Source organism: Vitis vinifera, chromosome 9, assembly GCF_030704535.1.
Source record: "Vitis vinifera cultivar Pinot Noir 40024 chromosome 9, ASM3070453v1".
Taxonomy (NCBI): domain Eukaryota; kingdom Viridiplantae; phylum Streptophyta; class Magnoliopsida; order Vitales; family Vitaceae; genus Vitis; species Vitis vinifera.
The window spans coordinates 20,827,888-20,846,395 of NC_081813.1; the positions used below are offsets into that span (position 1 = coordinate 20,827,888).

At 35.5% G+C, this 18,508-nt stretch overlaps 1 protein-coding gene across 1 annotated transcript; it reads right to left on the reverse strand.

Annotated features, from left to right (window-relative positions):
• Positions 1-1,183: 1,183 nt before the first annotated feature.
• LOC100243322 (pyruvate dehydrogenase E1 component subunit alpha, mitochondrial-like) lies at positions 1,184-16,506 on the reverse strand. The gene is made up of 8 exons (XM_002274249.4): positions 15,600-16,506; positions 15,443-15,522; positions 11,054-11,131; positions 3,235-3,330; positions 3,060-3,131; positions 2,684-2,737; positions 2,460-2,525; positions 1,184-1,589 (listed from the first exon to the last, which is right to left on the reverse strand). The coding sequence occupies exons 1-8, from the start codon at positions 16,303-16,305 to the stop codon at positions 1,545-1,547; spliced, it is 1,197 nt and encodes a 398-aa protein (XP_002274285.1). The 5' UTR covers positions 16,306-16,506; the 3' UTR covers positions 1,184-1,544.
• Positions 16,507-18,508: the final 2,002 nt, after the last annotated feature.

The window sequence follows — 18,508 nt, forward strand, 5'->3', positions numbered from 1 at the left end:
GGTATTATTTTGGACTGTGGATGTTTTCAAAGGGTTTTTTTTGGCATTGAACCAAAGATTAATCAGTTCCTTATAATTTTCCTCTCATTATTTATATTATTTTTTCCCACCTAAAATTGCCCTCCAAAATATTTAAAATTTCCAAGTGAAACCCAATGGACAATCAAATTCAATTGTGATGGGATTATTGTTTTGAAGAAAGACAACATTTACTTTTATTATTTTTCTTTGTTTACGTTTACTTAGCTTAAGCTTTAATGGTATGAGCGGAGTCGGAAAAGGGTAAAATGGTAAGTTGTTGCAAATTTTGCATAATTATTACCATATAAATTTTTGCACACACATTGCTTTGTACATAGTTTTTCTTCTAGTCTGAACCAAGGTGTTGTTTCTCAGGTGAGGACATAGGATCCATCTTTGAAGAGAAGAGCACCTGACATGGTTCAAGCTCTTCTAAATTCTAATCACCTGCCTCAAAAGTCTTCATCAAGTGCTGCTTTGAGCACTACCACACACCTGGGCTTGAGAGAAGTATTCGGCAAACAACTGGATGTCTGCCGTTACTACCATGATACCAGGATGCATGCCATGATTTCCTGCATGTAAATGCCCTACATTTTCTATGGTCTTCAGTATTGTACTCAAAATTTTTGAATGAACTCTTGCCTTTCTCCATCTCTATCTTTGTGTTTTGTGTTCTCTTCTCTCTCACCTGAAAATTTTTAATCCCTTCTACTTTCAAGCTTATAACTAGCTCAAACATGCCTCCTGCCAATTACTAGGTGCATCTCTCTCAGTGCCCCTTTCCGGTAGTTCTTTCACCTGAAAATTTTGAATCTCTTCTTCTAGTTTCAAGCTTATAAATAGCTCACATATGCCTCATGCCAATTACTAGTGCAAGCTCTGCAGTTGGTTATCACTATCAATGGAAAAAAAATCAACATCAATATCCCTTCAATGCATCATCAATCACCATTTCAATATAACCAAGGGTTTTAGCACCAACTCCAAAGAAGTTGCATTTGTTCAATGCAAAAGGGTATGGGAAATGAAAATGACATCTATTTCACAAAAGCACTAGATAAAATGAAGTCTTACCAAATAAACAAATGAAGATGAACAAAGTTATAAAGTGAGACAGTGAAAATCAAAATGCTAAACTTTAGGGAGACCCACTTATAGATTTGTGTAAAGAAACTTTTCACTAATCAAAGTGAAATATGATTGCCAGTGATGACAGAAGCACAAAAGCACCACATTCAAATTAGTCATAGAAATGTTGGATTGCAAACACCCCCAAAAAACTACATACATACCTCTTAGGTAAAAATTCTACACCGTGACTTGAGAAGAATCAATTTTCTGTACAGGGAATAAGGGTCAAAGAGGATACAGCAAGACATGACCCTCATCACTTGACACCTTTTATTTATTTTGGTGGAGCTGTTGGAACCTTTTGGGAATTTTGGATCTCATGGAAGCACAGTTAACACATTTTATTTATTTTGGGTGGGGCTGTTGGAACATTTTGGTAATTTTGGATCTCATGGAAGCACCCCTCTGACTTCTTTCCTATCTGCTCCTGCCACCTGCAACAGAGGAGAATAACAGAGTTACACTGTCTGGTTACAGAAAAAAGAATTTTTACTTCCGATAATTTCAATTTAGAAAGCAAAAACAGGAGAATGATATTAGAGTCTTTGTATTGCTTTCTTTCCAAGCTTCACCAGCTTCTTTTCTTTTGAAATTCAATAGTTTAATGAATTAGGTATTCATGCTTCAAAGATGATATTTGTTGCATAAAAGGCATAAATTTGCAATTGGATCTGCACTGATATTTTGTTCCAGAAATCACATCATGTTCTTGTTCTATGATGGCTTAGTGCGTGAATGCGCAAGTATGTTTGTGTTTCATCTCTGGCCTTCCAAACTTTCTTTTGTTATAATCAATTTTTGTGCAAGTGGCATATGTTGGAACTCATATTTGGATGGGAGTCAGTAAGTTATTGAGGATGATGTCATAGATTTTGCACTGGAGGTATGATTGTGATACAAGTATTAAATGAACTATGTTAAATGAAAAACCAGCTGTAAATGCGTAGTCTCACTAGATTATATTATAGATGAATTGAGGCCTCTAAACTAAATAAAAAATAAAAAAAATCTTCCTTTTCATTATAATTTCTGTGTATAGCATAGGTTTGCCTCCAGTATACTTTCCCCCAATAGAAAGCAAGTTTATACTGGAAGAGCAATTTTGGCTTTCAAGAAACCCAAATAGTTTGCACAATATATAAAGAGAGAGTTCCCTGTTTATCAGTAAGAGGTATCTAAATCAATACCACTGACAGCAAATAAAATCAGGTAGAAACTTGTTTTCAATCTTCCCAAGAAGGGAATGGTAAGGAACAAAAGACTTGGAAAAATAAATGAATGAATAAAAAGGAGATAAAATTTACCTCAATCCCAAAACCTTTCACATATACGTTGGTGAAGAGTTCAGAAGGATCTGGCATTGGACTTTCCTGGTAAAACAGAAAAACAGCAAAGGGCATAAGTGCATAAGGCATATGAACAAAGTCTAAAAAGGACACAACTGTGCTAGTTATAGTATGTGGGCAGGAGGAAGTTCTTTTACTAGAGCTACAGAACAATCAAGATTAACATAACAATATCTTCTTACCTTGGCTCGTGCAATAGCGTCATCTACTTGACCTCTGATTTCCTTCTCAATACTCTGTAAAAAAAACAGATATATTATAACCATGCAGTTTCTCTTGACATCATTTACACTGTCATATGCAAATTCCCAAATTCTTTCTGCTACATAGATTTTCTTCCTAAACACAATGCTGGAGTCCATTCCCAAAACCAATTTGGGAGGAGAGAGACGGAGCAAAGGAAAGGGAAAAAGGAAAAAACACATACAAAATAAAATAAATAAAAAGGACAATGACAAAGATAATCTCTATCCCCAATCATGAAATTTTCGAATCCAATGGCAAAACATAAAAATTTCAAAAACTAAAATGTATATATGCACCAAGTTGATAAAATACCTTTAGTTCCGCTTCAGTAGACAGCTCATGAGATAAGATCAGCTTTCTTACTCTTTCAATTGCATCACGCTCCTAGAAAACATGCCACCAAAACTATTTAATACATGAAACTTCCAGGAAATTGTCAACACACACTGCAGCAAACAAAAAAATGTCAAGATCATAGCATATACACCTGTCTCACACCAGAAATCTCATCACGCGTACGGTATGTACTCCCAGGATCAGACATGGAGTGACCATGGTACCTATAAGTGTCCATTTCAAGAATCTGAACACAAGCATTTAGAAGAAAGATAAATCAATTAGTCAATCTCATGTAAAATGATGACAGACATGCTCAAGCAAAGAATGAAAGAATTGCAGGCGGGTAGGATGGAAAATCCTTTATTTAGACAAGAAAAGCTCAAGCAAGAAACACAGAGTGAAGGTAAAACATAAAATCATTGCCATGCAAACAAAAAAAAAAGAAGACAAGGAATACACTTAATACCTGAGGAAATCTGCCATTCAACTCTATCCGAGGTCATGTCCTCTGTTAAATCATACATTCATACTTCTACCATGCAAGGATAAGATACAATAATGATGCGTTGAGACAAAATAGAGTAATTTTATTGTATCTAACACACACACACATGTCAAATTAAATTGTAGAAACTTCACCACTATGAACTGAAGGAAGCTAGACAAATAAAATAGCCATGTGTCCATGACTGCTAAATTCCTTACCATTGGTCTTCTGATCTCCATAATAGTTTTTTCTTTACAGCTGCATAATATATATATATATTTGCGGCTAATGCATGTTTTGACTTGTGTACACTATACAAACAATCGCAATGGAAATTAATTTTTTGGACCTTTTTGCATTGTGTCCAGGAATGCTGTCTTACATGTGCGATGATCCCCATAAAAATTAACTTCAAAATATTTTCTTAAAAAAGAAAAAAAAAATCAAATCCTGCTCCCATCCTAGCGTAATTTTGATCAGAAGAAGTATTTTTGTTTTATCAGAGGAAGTATGCTCAGTATCTTTTCATAACAAATACCCTATTATTATCAATCAACAAACTATCACAGACTTCAAAGCTGTAAAGCACATATACATCAAATGTATTATCATTTAGGCATCTTTTTAGTAAATACTTTATGTAATAAATTTCTAGCCAGTCTGTAACCTGGAAATTTGACCAACAGTATGAGCAACAAACAATAGGAGATTGTTTGCATGGATAAGAATAAGGCAAGACTGGGATGTCTTTCTTTGCTTAATCAAGCTCTCGTTGGAAAGTGAAGTTGCAGATATGCATTTGAAAGGAAACCTCTTTGAAGATAAGTTATAGAGGAGAAGTAAGGAAGGGGTTAGTGTTTGTGCAATGTAAGAGATAGGTATGGAGTTGGGTTATGGAAAGCAATTAGAAAAAGGTGGGATATTTAGAGGAAGTCCCTTTGAGTCTTCTCAAGTCTCAATCTGACTTCCCTTAGAATACTGAACAAGGACACAAAGTATATGGGAAGGCTGGATAAAGTGCTCCTGATCAACAGAAGTAACATTTTATTATAGGTTAGGTTGTACATAGAAGAAGACCCGGTGCCTTTAATTGATTTTATCGTTTGGTTGGAAGCTTGCAGAGGGAGATAGAGAGTTGTTTTTTGTGTTCTCTCTTTATTGACATAGCCTTTTAGTATTGTCGTATATGTCCTGTTACTCTGCTGTACTTTTTTTTGTAGCCATCTAGAAATTTTTTATTTACCTATCAAAAAAATAAAATAAAATAAACCATAGGAGATTGACCTCTTGGAAGAAGCTGCATCTATCCAGAGGAGGTAGGCTGACCTTTATTCAGAGCACCCTTTTGAGTGTGCCAATTTGTTAGATGTCTTTCCTCATCATTTCTAATGCAGTGGAAAAACTGTTGAAAAGTATTCAACGAGACTTATTATATGGGAGTAGCTGTCAGAAAAAGGATGTTTCTTTTGAAGTGGGACATAGTTTGTCAAGAAAAGAAGAATGGAGGACATGCTTTAAAAATGCTTCCAACCAAAAACAAATCTTTTCTTGGAAAATAGTTATGGAGGTGTGCAGTGGAGCACAATTGTTTTTAGAAAAAGATTATTGTTGTGTGATCAGAGCGACAATGATTGGATGTCCAAAGATGTTAGGAAGTCCTTTGGTGTGGGCCTTTATAAGGCTATTAAACATAGGTGGAATCAATTGTAGCATAGAACTAGCATCTGTGTTAGAATGAGCTTAAAACCCAGTTCTGATTCGACAGGTGCAGTAGAGAGTCCCTATTAAATGATTCCTTCCCCTCCTTGTTCAAAATTGCTTCTAATAGAAAAATTAAGGTAGAGGATCTTTGGATGGAGGACTGGGGTGGTTTTTGGACCCCTTGTTTTCCTAGGGTGTTTCATGATTGGGAGTTGGAGAAAGTAACAAATTTTGCTAGCAAATTCATGTGGTGACTATTGGAGGAGCAGATGAAGACAGATTGGCATGAAAGGGAGTGGAGAATGAGAACTTTTCTGTCAAGTTTTATTATTCTTCCCTTATGCTGACGTCACTGAGAAGTTTCCAACCAAAGAGATTTGGAATTGTGGGGCCTCGTTGTGAGTTCATTTGTTTGTTATATTGATGGTTGATTAGCATATGAAGAGGGGCTGGCAGTTGGCTAATAGATGTTGTCAACAAAGGAGGAAATGACATGTCATAATCTAATCCATTGTGTCAAAGCCTGAATGCTTTGGGACCTTATGCTAGCTTTGCTAGATTACAAATGGGTATTCCCAAAGTCTATCAAAGAGCTTCTCCTAACATGGCATCGTACAAGAAATGAAGAAAAATATGGAAAGTGCCACCCCCCAAAAAAAACCATCTTTGTTTTGGTGTATTAGGAATGAACAAAGCAACAGAATTTTCAGGGATGAGGAGCATCTAGATCAAGTGTTAAAGGACTAATCACCTTTTTCTATTGGGCTAGGGTCCTATGCGTGTTTAACTTCTCCCTGATGGATTTCATTGTTGACTTGGGTAAAAGATGGGCTGTATAGATGTTCTCTTAATACTTGTTTTTTGCTTCCATATTTGTTATTGTGCTTTTCATAGACTCCCAACGTATTGGAATTGCACCCGCTTTTTGGTTAGGCACTCTTAGGTGGTGTTTGTTTTTTTTAACTTAAATCTAAATATAACTTAATTTGGCTTAACTCTAAACATAACTTAATAGTATTAAGTATTAAGTTGTTTGTTTTTTTATTATGTGGAAGAATGGAATTAGGGAAGTTGTGATTTTGATCAGAGAATTAGGCAAGTTGTAATTGAGTTAGGAAAGTTCTTAATTTAGGTGCTAGGATTTTTTGTATATATATGTGAGCCTTTGTACAGAAAAGGGTTAAGGGAAAAGAATTTTTCACCTTCTATTCCTTTCATCTCTCTTCTCCATGGTATCAGACCTTTAGGCTCGTAAATCTAAGAAGAGAAAAAAAAAATCGGCCTTCATTGCCGAGTTGAAGACCAGAATCGACCTTCATCGTCAATCTTAAAGTTTCTTCTAGTCTGAATCAAGCCATGGCAACAAATCAGATTGTGAACATAGCACCAAAGTAGTCGTCTTCATCAGGCCATGGTCATCACGCCCTCGCACTACTGACGTCCTTGTGAGCTCATTGCGAAACCGAGATCGTGCCCTCGACTTCGCACCAATGACCTTAGCAACAACTATCATCGTCACATTACAAATCAGAGATTGTGTCGTTGCTCTCTGCATCACCATCGCCCCTCATCGTCAACCTTGTCTCGACCTTGCACTATCCACCTCTTAGCCTCACCAAACGTCTCGTCCTCGTGCCATAGTCGTCTCCATCCCGCACTGTCATCACGCCATCTTCACTAAGATCGCTTCAGCCTCCCACCGCCATCCTTGCAACTGTCACTACAAGTATAAATCGCAAAAGCAGCCGAATACCACCTTCGTTTTTGCACCGCTGATACAACCGGAGATTGACACCCTAGGATCCTTGACAAAGACCTCTGCTTGATAAAGTTTGTTTTTATTTCTAAAAAAAAAAAGGAAAAGAAAAAAAAATGCCCTAGATATCAAAAACTATCATTGTCATTGTTCAATCTGAAAGAGTGATTACCAGTCACAACACAAGAGAATTGTAGAATATTCAAGCAGCATACAAACTTAATAGGAAGAATTATTTAAAATTGTCACAACTTGTTCATACCCTTCTGAAGGGAAAAGGAAAATTAAGTCATCTCCTAAGAACGGGACCAAGGAAAGGAGACTCTTAGTTTGACGCCTGAGATAAGCAAGACTCAATGATTATGACATGGTTGTAGAACTCAATGACGCCTAAAATTAGTGACACTTGTATGTTCTTGACAATTGCTAAAGACATCTAGGATACAGTTCACCAAACATACTCAAAGGCACTGGATGCAGCACAAGTGTATGAAATTAAAGTCAAGACTAGAGCAACAAAACAGGGAAACAAGACAGCCAAGGAGTATGGCAATATGTTGAAAAATTAATGGCAAGAACTTGATCATTATAGATGCATTGAAACAAAATATCATGATGATTCAACAGTCCTAAATAATTATATCGAAAAAAATCAAGCCTATAATTTCTTAGTTGGTCTCAATGCTGAGTTTGACCAAGTTAGAATTCAAATTCTAAGCAAAGAGCTTCCAACTTTGAATGAGACTATTTCTATTATCCAAGCAGAAGAAAGCAGGAGAAGTGTCATACTTAAACCTCAGAATATGGAAGGCTTAGCTATGGTTGCTAACAAAGGGAGTGATCAAAAGGCTAGCACTGTTGATAACAAAACGACTGATCATTTAAGAGCTTCAAACCGTGATAACAAAAAGACTGTCACATATCATATGACTCATTCATCACACCAATTTAACAACCATAACTTTTATCCAAACAATAGGAAAATAGTCACAGCAGATGGTTCATTAACCATTGTCGCAAGTGTGGGAGGTGTCCAAATTAGTCCTACACTTACAATTAGAAATGTGTTTCATGTTCCCAAGTTATCCACTAATCTTGTATCTATACAAAAGCTTACACAAGATTTAGGTTGCAATGTGACTGTTTACCCTACTCACTATGTATTTCAAGACAAGGACTTAGGGAAGATAATTGGACTTGCTAAAGAACAGAACGAGTTATACTACCTTGTGTCTTTTGTGTATGTTCACGGTCCAAATAAGAGAAAATTGGACCCACAAGCAATCAAATGTATTTTTGTGGGATATTCCTCAACTCAAAAAGGGCGTAAGTGTTACCATCCACCATCAAAAAGGTTTTTGTCTTAACAGATGTTACTTTCAACGAGAGTGAATCCTATTTTTCTGCTCCTTATCTTCTAGGGGAGAATTCCATCAAGGAAGACAAGAATCAAGATTCCTATCTCATTGATCCCTTTTTCATTAACCCCCCTATAGTTTCTAGTCCAATGTCTATTCCATTATTCGTACCCTACTTCTCTAAACCCAAGTCGTCGCCACTTGAGCCTGCTCTTGAGGATTGAATGACTGGCAAAGTGTACTCAAGGAAGAAAGTTGCAATTCCTAAACTTATACAAGTTCAAGAATCTAAACCAGCTTTTGAAAATGAGGTAACAGTTTCTCATCCTTCCTCACAAACCCAATCAATACTTCAATCTAAAAAATCTATAGATCAAATCTCCTTATTGCCATCAGGAATAGAATAAGGGAATGCACTAAATGCCCTTTGTATCCACTTTCCCATGTTGTGTCATTCGAAAAGTCTCCATCCCATAAGAGTTTTCTAACAAGTTTGAACAATATTCACATTCCTACCACTCTATTTGAGGCTTTATCTAATGAAAATCGGAGACAAGCCATGAATACAGAAATAAAGGCCCTAGAGAAGAATAAAACTTAGGAGATGGTAGATTTGCTTGCAAGAAAAAAGCCAGTAGGATGTAAGTGGGACTATACTATTAAGTACAAAGCTGACGGGACATTAGAGAAGTACAAGGTAAGACTGGTGACTAAAGGATACACTCAAGACATATGATATGGACTATCTAGAGACATTTACTTCGGTTGCCAAGATGAACACAATCAAAATTTTGTTATCATTAGCAACAATTATAACTGGGATCTACAATAGTTCGATGTCAAAAATGCATTTTTGAATGAAGATTTAAAAGAAGAGATTTATATGGAAGTCTAGATTTAGCAGTGACTCGGCCACTAAAAAGGTGTGTAAACAGAAGAAAACATTATACGGGCGGAAACAGTCTCCAAGGGCAAGGTTTAAAGGATTTGCAAAAGTGATTAAAAACATGGGGTACAGACAAATTCAAGGAGATCATACGTTGTTAATCAAGCATTCAAATTCAAAGGGAGTTACAACTCTTTTGGTATATGTAGACAACACCATGACGAGAAATGATGAACTAGAGAGGCAGACTTTGAGACAATGCTTGACCAAGGAATTTGAGATTAAAGAATTAGGAAGGTTAAAATGCTTCTTAGGAATTGAGGTTGCATATTCTAAGCAGGGAATTTTTATTTCTCGACGGGAATATGTAACAAACCTTCTCAAGCAAATAGGGAAGTTGGTGTGTAAACCAGCAAGCACACCAATTGATCCTAATCATAGCTTGGAAAGGCTAAGGAAGATACTAAGGTAGAGAGATGTATCAACATCTAATAGGAAGATTCATTTACCTCTCTCACACAAAACCGGATATAGCATATGCTATAAGTGTGATTAATTAGTTCATGCACAATCCAAACGAGGTTCATCTGCAAGCTACTAACCAAGTACTATAACACCTTAAGGGGCCTCCAGGAAAAGGCATCTTATTTAAACAAAGCTCGAGACTAGTACTTGAAGCATACATAGATGCAAATTATGTTGGATCTATGATTGATAGAAGATCAACTACTGGGTATTGTACCTTTCTAGGTGGGAATCCAGTGACATGGAGACGTAAGAAACAGAGTTTGGTGGCAAGGTTCAATGCAAAATTAGATTTTCAACCAATGGCCTAAGGAGTTTGTGAACTACTATAGTTGAAGATTATTTTAGAGGATTTGAGGATTAAATGGGATGGGGTCAATGAGACTTTACTACAACAATAAGTCTGCAATCAATATTGCACATAATCCAATGCAACACAATCAAACAAAACAAATATAAATTGATAGACATTTTATCAAGGAGAAACTAGATAGTGGATTGATCTGTACTCTTTATGTATCTACTAACCGTCAACTTGCGGATATACTCACAAAAGGTTTAAGTGTATCCAAGCTACGAATGGAAAACATCTATTCACCAGCTTGAGGGAGAATGAAAGACTAGAATTATGGAAGTTGTGATTTTGTAAAGAGAATTAGGCAATCCTGTGATCAAAAGGATTTGTTGTAAATGAGTTAGGAAAGTTCCTAATTTAGGTGTTATGATTTTTTGTATATATATATATATATGTGAGCCTTTGTACAAAAAAGGGTAAAGGGAAAAGAATTTTTCACCTTGTATTCCTTCCATCTCTCTTCTACACATTATTTTATTTTTGTTAAGGATTAAGCATTAATAGTGTGAGGGTAGTGCTGAAATTGTGTTTGATTGTTTCAAAAAGTTATTTTTAACATTCAACAAAAAAACCAAATATTTTTCCTTTTTCTATATAGTCAAAAAAAAAAAATGTAAAAAAAAATAAGAAGAATAAAAAAAGTCAAAAACAAATCATATAAAGTCTAAAATCAAATTGCATTCAACATTAAGCTAAAAAAATAAACGCCACCTTAATCTTATTTTCTATTTGCATATCAAGAAAAAATAAGTAAATAAAAAAGGGTAACTTGTAGAATGCGAAAGTTAAAATGATAGGATGCAGAATTAGAAGATAGAAGATCTAATCAACAACAATAGTAGTTTGCAAAAGGAATTTTTAAGAATACAAAATGGAAACAGCAGGATAAGTAAACTTACAATGGGTCCATTTTTTAAAGCATGCTCCTTAGCAAATCTGCATGCCTGTTTCACAGCAAGAACATCCATACCATCTACCTGCAGTAAGATGTGAAACATGTAATAAAACCCACCACAGAAGAAATAAAATATATTTTTTATAAGAACCCATCAAAAAATTAATTATTTTTTGATAAGAAAATTAAGGAGAATTTACAAAAGGCACCTAACCGTAAAACAAATATGATATACAACATAAAAAATCAAGTTCTCAATTATCACTAATATTGTAAGCCTAGTATTTACTAACAGATGCAAGAAAACCATACTTCATTCAAAGAACCTAATAGTCCGACTCTCTTTTTTCCCTCTGGTAGGAGTCTGACCCTAGTCACAACACCCGCAATAATGACAATTGAGGTCTTTTTGAATGGAATTCCCATGTCCTAAGATTTTGGGATGCAAAGGATCTTACACCTAAACATACCCACACTTGACACCCGCAAGTGAACCCATGTAACATAGACAACAGTTTCCTCAACCTGCCAAGGTCAAGTATTGAGCCCACAAAGTCCACCCATTAGCCCACCAAACACCTATTCATAGAACCCATCTTCTTGGAAACCTCTTAACACATTGAATTGCAACCAAACTGACTCGCTCACCTATTTCTCATACACTACCTTAGAAACTCCTAAGGTTACCTACTCATTTCTCTTTCACCATTAATTGCTTGTAACCATCAAAGAGAGAGCTCTTCAGCTTAGACCCAAAGTATGAATTTTTTCTACAAGGGACATCTAACCTAATAAGTTCTTTCCCTTAGGGAAAATCATGAAAAACCTTTTTGTCTCAACTGAGAATACTAAGCACAATAAAAATTTGTCATCTCTTCTGCTTCTTAATTCCAATCTATAAATCCTCCCATCATTCTCCTTAAGGAAAGAGTTCCATCTTTCCAGCTACAACAACTGATTGCACCATCCAACAACAAAAGGAGACCTTTTTCTTCAAATTTAATCCATCTAGAGAATCCTCTTCCTCTCTCCACAATCTTTTCTTCACAATTTCCCTTCTAGAAGAAAGAAGAGATCTTGAAAGACTTGGACTCCACCGCCAATCAACCCTTCTTTAGTGCTTCTCTCTTGATCATCTTCTCTTTCAAGGAATATGTGGTTGTCAAAGCTGATCGCAACAACCCCCTAGCTAAACTCACTATGATCTCCCCACTTCCACCAGCAAGACCCATCTCTCTTCTTCTCGTCATGTCTTCGGCTAACAAGGAGCCAAATAGCTCACTAGAAACTAACAAAGAAGAGCCTTAGGTGTCCAATCCAAATATATCAGCAGCTATGAGACCACTGTCACGAATTCAGCTTTTCAATCCCCAGTTTTGGTTTCTCTTTGTCCTTTCAGGTAAGGAAGGTGCTCTTTATTCTTCTTCTACTTTTGAGTTTTGAGGTTCTTTTTTCTGTGAGGGATAGGGAGAAGGAATTTTTTTTTTTTCATAGGCAAAGAAAGAATATATTAAAAGTGTCAAACAAAAAAGCGTGAAAGGGTATACATGATGTATACAAAGCACCAAAAGGCCAAACAATGCTAAAGGGAAACACAAAAAACAACTCTCTCACCTCACTTAGAGTTAAGTCAATCAATGAAGTCCAATATGGACAAAAAATTATCACCTATGTACATTTTAACCCACTCCCAAAAAATATACTTGAAGTTTTGTTTGATTGCTTGGTCCCCTTTTTCAATATTTTCAAAAGCTCTCCTATTCGTTTCTTTCTAGAAGGTCCAAAATAAACACAAGGTAGCAACTCTCCAAGCTTTCCTCATCTTCTTCCTAACAAAAGATCTATGCTAACTTAAAAGGATCTCTTTCATAGAAAAGTGAATCACCCATTCAATCCCAAATAGAAAAAAAAAACAAAATGCCATAACATTGATTGCTTTTGGACAATGTAGGAGGATAAGATCAACTGTTTCATGGAATGTACTCCTTAGGGTTAGGCCTACTTGGTGAGGAATTGAGTTAGGCTTTCAAGTTGTATTTTTGTATAGTCTATTTATTCTTTTTGTACAAATCTCCTTGTAAAACGGAGGTTTTCATGGGTGTTTTGATCAGGTTTGTATTTCAAGCGGAGGATTTCTAATCCTTCTAATGTTTTATTATCTTTAATTAATACATTTTGGTTTTTTATCCAAAAAAAAAAAAGATCAATTGTTTCTTCATCACCTTTGCACAAAGTGCATCTATTTAGGAATCTTCATCCCTTCCTTTTAAGTTAATCCAATGTCTAAATCCTCTCCCATGTAGCTTTCCACGTAAAAAATACTCACCCTCACTGAGACCTAAGAATTCCAAACCATGCTTGTAATGAACATCTCTGAACTTCCAAAAGAGAGAGAGGAATAGAAATACTTAATTGAGAAATTGGCAACTCTTGTATCATGTGAAACCATCTTATCCTCTATACCACTACAAATTGACTGCGCCTGCAATTTCTTGAAAAGGCCTCCACCTCATCTAATTCCCAATCATGGATTTGTCTAGTGAATCTGGGGTTCCAACATCCCCCCTCCCCGATTTGCTCCCACATCTTGGCTATGCATGCATTTTTGGTAGATGCAATTAAGAAAAGCATGGGGAAAGTCTCACCTAAAGTCTTACCCTCACACTACCTATCCTCCCAAAACTTTACTCTCTGCCCATTTCCCACCCTAAAGAGCATTCTATTTTTAAAGTCTTCCCGCCTACTTCCAATAGCCTTCCATACTCCCATCCCAAACCCTGCTCTCATTCCTCAAGAGCACCATCCCTCCACTTCTTCCCCAAAATTATCTATTTCCAAAAGGAGTCACTCTTGCAAGCAAATTTTCACTATCACTTGCCAAGCAAAGCTTTGTTGAGGGTAAATACACTTCTAACACCCAAACCCTTACTTCACTTCTCTTGGAAATTAAAGACCAATTTTACCATATACAACTTGATCTTAAGGGCTTCTGCCCCCCAAAGAAAGTCCCTTTGGATCTTTTCCAAACTCAACTTCCTTGGAATAGTGAAGAGGGACATGAAGTAAATTGGTAAGCTAGAAAGGGTGCTCTTAATCAAAGTTAGTCTTCGTCCTTTTGATAAGTGTTGTCTTTTCCACATAGGAAGTTGATTTTGAAATCTCTCCACAATCGCATCCCATACCTAAGTTGACATGAAATAAGCTCCTAGTGGAAGGCAAGGCCAAGATATCTAGAAGTAAGGGATCCCACTTTGCACCCCATTACCTTAGCAAGCTACTTCACATTAATAATCCTCAACATGAATTAACTTGCTTTTCTCCAAATTGATCTAGAGGCCTCAGATTGCCTCAAACCACATGAAAGTCCAACTGAAGTATTTTATATTCTCTTTTGAGACATCATAGAGGATAAGAGTATCATCAACAAAAAGTAAATGGGACACCTCCTGTCCCACTCCTCTTCTACTAATTGAGAAACTCGAGATAAATCCCCCTTCCTTTGCCCTATGTAGTATAGAAAAGAAAGCCTCCATAGCTAGGTAAAAAGATATGGGGACAAAGGATCACCCTACCTCAATCCCTTAGACATTTGAAAGTAAAACAATGGGGTTCCATTTATCAAAAACGAGTCGTTGAGATACACCACTTGATCCAACTTATCCACTTAAAGTTGAAACTCATTTTATCCAAAACTACTAATAAGAAGCTTCGATTGAAATGATCAGAAGTCTTCTCAATATCCTACTTATAAATGTTAATATACACTCTCTTTATCTATAAAAAAAAAAACTACTTATAAGTGATATTCTTATCCACACATTTCATCCTCAAGTCAATGGCTTCATTAGCAATAAGGACCACATCCATAATTTGTCTTCCATCCACAAAAGCGTGTTAGAATGCCCAGACCACTTTACCCACTACTCTGTTAAGCTTGTTAACTAAGACTTTTGTTAGCAGCCTGGAATAACCACCCAATAAACTTATTAGCTTGAAATCTTTTAAGTCTTCAACACTCCCTTTTTTCACAACCAACACTAAGAAGGTAGCATTTAGACTTCTTAGAAAGATGCTCAACTCGAAAAACTCCTTAAACTGGATCAACTCTGAACAAATCACCATCTTAAATCTCATTGCTACTTGGTCTGTCAAAACTTGAATTTTAAAATAAAATAGCCTATGCGGCTTTCAGCAACAAACAACTACCATTGATAACAAAATAGTTATTTCAACCTTGATAGAACCCATATCCAATTTTGTACAATCATAAAAACAGAACTTCAAAAATATGACACAACTCGAAGAGAGTTCAAGTAACTCCAGCAATCACATAGTTAAAAGTCTATGGCAATCCATAATCCTGAGAGTCCAATTAGAGGCATGTAAAAATTACCTTCAACCCAGGCACATAGTCCCCACGCTTGTAATATGCTGGACTCTTGGCTGCTCTCCACTCTGCCGTACCCATTCCATCTGCCCATAAAAGTTCAAATAAACTTAAACTCACACAACCACCCAATTCCAATTATATAAAATCCCTCATTTCTTACAGTGATTGTTCTCGCAAACCAAAATCGCCGGCAAATCCCAAAGTGCCGCCATATTAAGCGCCTCGAACAACTGCCCCTGGTTCGCTGCTCCATCACCGTACATGGCGAACGTCACAGTCTCGTCTTTGGAGTACTTCTGCGCAAAGGCCAGCCCGCAACCAAGAGGAATTTGAGCTCCGACGATACCGTGGCCGCCATAGAAACCGTTTTCCTTCTTGTAGAAATGCATGGAGCCACCTTTCCCCTTGGAACACCCAGACTGGCGGCCCATGAGTTCGGAGAAGCACTCGAATAGGGTTCCGCCGCGGCCGAGGTAGATGCAGTGGTCGCGATAGGCGGTGATGATGCAATCCCTTCTGGTAATTGCGGCCTCCATACCAACTGCCACCGCTTCCTGTCCATCGTAGAGGTGGCAGAAACCGCGGATCAGCTTGGATTTATAGAGGGAGTCGGAAGCAATCTCCATCCGGCGCATCAACGCCATATCGCGGAAGAATCCGAGCACCTCTTTGGGAGTGGTTTCGACGTTGCGCGAGGGTGGCTCGCATCTGTGGCCGATAAAGGGGACGCTGGTCTCGATGGTGAGGACGGTGGTGTCGTCGGCGGAAGAGGAAAAGGGACTGCGGAGATGGTGGGTGGATGATAAGGCGGTGAGGGCGGTGAGGGGTTTGATGAGATTGGAACGAAGAGATGTTGATAGAGCCATCTGGTCCGTTGGATTTCTTCCCTGATCTGCGATTTGAAACGACTGGTTTGTTGCTCAAAGGGCAGAGAAAGGGGGTTGGTGAGAGTCAGGGAGAGGCGAGGGAAAGGAAGGGAAGGTCGGAAGAGGAACATGTAATATGTAATAATAAACCAGACAGTGCAGAATATTGGGTTCGTGTATTTTTTTAAAATATTCAAAAAAATATCTTTAACATACAAAATAATTCTAAAGTTACCGCAATTTTCAATTTCGAGTACAATATATTTTTGAAAAGATGAATTCAATATAAAAAAAAATAAGATGAAAAATGAATGGTCTTTTAAAATGCAAATCTATAAAAACTTATTTCGTATTTAAAAAACGAGTTTAATATAAAATGTTAATTCTTCTTTTAAAAATACTAGTTTAGTAAAAAATAGAAGAAATAATAAAATATATGATTTTTTTATTTTTTTATTTTTATTTTTTTTTCAACCCTATGAAAAGATGATTATAAACTAAAAATATTTGACATCGCGATCAATTACAACATCTAAGCATATCTTTTCTTTTAAAACAACATCAAAAAATATTATTTTAAGAGTTATTTTCAAAAACGTTTTCAAATAAATAAGTTCTTAGAGTGAGATGGCAATAAATTTAAAAAAGGTTTCTAATCTTTTTAATGTTTGAAAAATAAATTTTGTTTAAGTATCAAAAAAAAGCTAAAACTACTTTTTATAATCACTATCAAACTCTTTTTTAATTCTCAACTATCAGTTTCTATTGATCTTTAAAAAAAAAGTTTTTAGGTTAAGAGCGCATTTGATAGTGATTTTGAGAAGTATTACAAGTATTATAAATATTAAAAACATTTCCTAGAATCACTGTCAAATATACTCTAAAATTAGATAAAATTTTTAGAATTTATTTTTTCTATAATACCAATATTAGTCTCTCACGAGCTCTCTACATATTAGATTATTAAAAATAATTGAGTTTTGAGTTATGAAAATTCATATTTGCATCCATGTAATGTTTATCCACTGATATTCTCATTATTTTTATGACAAAAATCTAAATTAGTAAAAGAATAGAAATACCATTTCAAATCTATGCATTGTCATCTTCTTTCTTATTTTCTTCTTTACTAATCCCTCCATCACCCCAGCAACATATTTGAAAAAAAAATTGTATTTTTTGAATAATAAATAAGTAAATAATCATCTTCAATGAAATTAAAAATGCATATATACAATTTTTTATCTTTTTTTTTTTTACTTTTTTTTTTTTTTTTTTGGATATTAGAAATAGAAAGATTGAGAAATATATCCAAAATTTCAGTATTCTACATTTTTTGAAGTGTTTGATGTTATCCCTCCAAACATTTTTTTTAAGGACATTTGGACTATGATTTTCCAACATCCTTAAAGGTGTCTAGTGTTGTAGTTTTAAAACATTCTTAATAGCATTCCATCTTTTAATTCTACACAATTAAGGATGACAATGGTGTAAGTTTGGGTCGGATCATCCTCATCCCAACCCCCGTGCAAGTATTTTATAAATAATTAAAATATTATAAATTTTTATAACTTATTTTATTAATTATTATTATAGGAAAATGAAAATAAAAATAAAATTAAATTTATATATAATCGAGGGTGGGACAAGGCAAGGTGAGACAAAGTAATGCCCAAATCTGCTTTCAACTTATTCTGGGTTTAAAAAAAATACAAAATTTTTTTCTAACTCATTTATTTAAATTACAAATCCGTCTCATTAGGAGCAAAGTGGAGTGGGTGCCCAAAAAAACCTATCCCCTTGTCACCTCTATGCACAGTCCCATCAATTTTTTTAATTTTTTTTTCATATTTTAAAACGTTTTCATCTATAAATCACTTTATAAATTATTCCTAAATATTGTCTAACTATTATTATAATAAATATCTATTAATAATTACATAAATAATAAATCTTCAAATATATTTATGTGAAACAAATATAATATTAGTATGTGGATATAAACTAAAATATATAAAAGATGTTATAAAGTTATACCTACTTCACTTCTGACACCTTTTCATAACACAAGCAAGCTTGGCATATTAGGTCAATGTTTGGTAAATGTTTTTTAAAATAATTTTTTGTTTTCCAAACCAACAAAAAAAAAAACATGTTTCGCAATCAAAAATTAGAAAATACGGTGTTCATTAAACATGCCTTT

Coding starts and splice junctions, on each gene's coding strand:
- LOC100243322 (XM_002274249.4), bottom strand. CDS start 16,305: ATGGCTCTATCAACATCTCTTCGTTCCAATCTCATCAAACCCCTCACC. Junction 15,523..15,599: donor GGTTTGCGAGAACAATCACT/GTAAGAAATGAG, acceptor TTTTATGGGCAG/ATGGAATGGGTACGGCAGAG. Junction 3,331..11,053: donor CTTTAAAAAATGGACCCATT/GTAAGTTTACTT, acceptor GCTTGTGTTCAG/ATTCTTGAAATGGACACTTA.